Source organism: Myotis davidii, unplaced genomic scaffold, assembly GCF_000327345.1.
Source record: "Myotis davidii unplaced genomic scaffold, ASM32734v1 scaffold290, whole genome shotgun sequence".
NCBI classification, from domain to species: Eukaryota; Metazoa; Chordata; class Mammalia; order Chiroptera; family Vespertilionidae; genus Myotis; species Myotis davidii.
The window spans coordinates 1,812,728-1,813,109 of record NW_006285049.1 but is presented as its reverse complement, the minus strand read 5'-3'; the positions used below and the strand labels follow the sequence as shown (position 1 = coordinate 1,813,109).

At 70.2% G+C, this 382-nt stretch overlaps 1 protein-coding gene across 1 annotated transcript in view; it reads left to right on the top strand.

Annotated features, from left to right (window-relative positions):
- The first annotated feature begins 6 nt into the window (after positions 1-6).
- Positions 7-382, top strand: part of CCDC184 (coiled-coil domain containing 184) — a 1,926-nt gene continuing 1,550 nt past the window's right edge. Inside the window, exon 1 of the mRNA XM_006755568.2 lies at positions 7-380. Within this exon, the coding sequence (XP_006755631.1) occupies positions 115-380 (266 nt within the window). The 5' untranslated portion in view covers positions 7-114. The remainder of the gene's footprint in view (positions 381-382) is intronic.

The following is a 382-nucleotide window of genomic DNA, read 5'->3' as shown; positions in this document are numbered from 1 at the left end:
TCCTCTCACCTCGGCTCCTCCCCGTCCCTCCGGGGACCTCTCCCCTCCCTCCGCCCCACTCGGGAGGCCGGGCTGGACCTGCCCCAGAGCGGCCACCAGCGCCTCTGCCACCCCATGGAGGACGGTCTGCTGGAGATCATGACCAAGGACGGCGGCGACCTGCCGGCGCCTCTGGAGGTGTCCGCCGTGCCGGCCGTGGGGGACGTGATCTCCGGCGAGTACAACGGCGGCATGAAGGAACTCATGGAGCACCTGAAGGCCCAGCTGCAGGCCCTGTTTGAGGACGTGCGGGCCATGCGGGGGGCCCTGGACGAGCAGGCCTCGCACATCCAGGTGCTGTCGGACGACGTGTGCGCCAACCAGCGGGCCATCGTCTCCATGT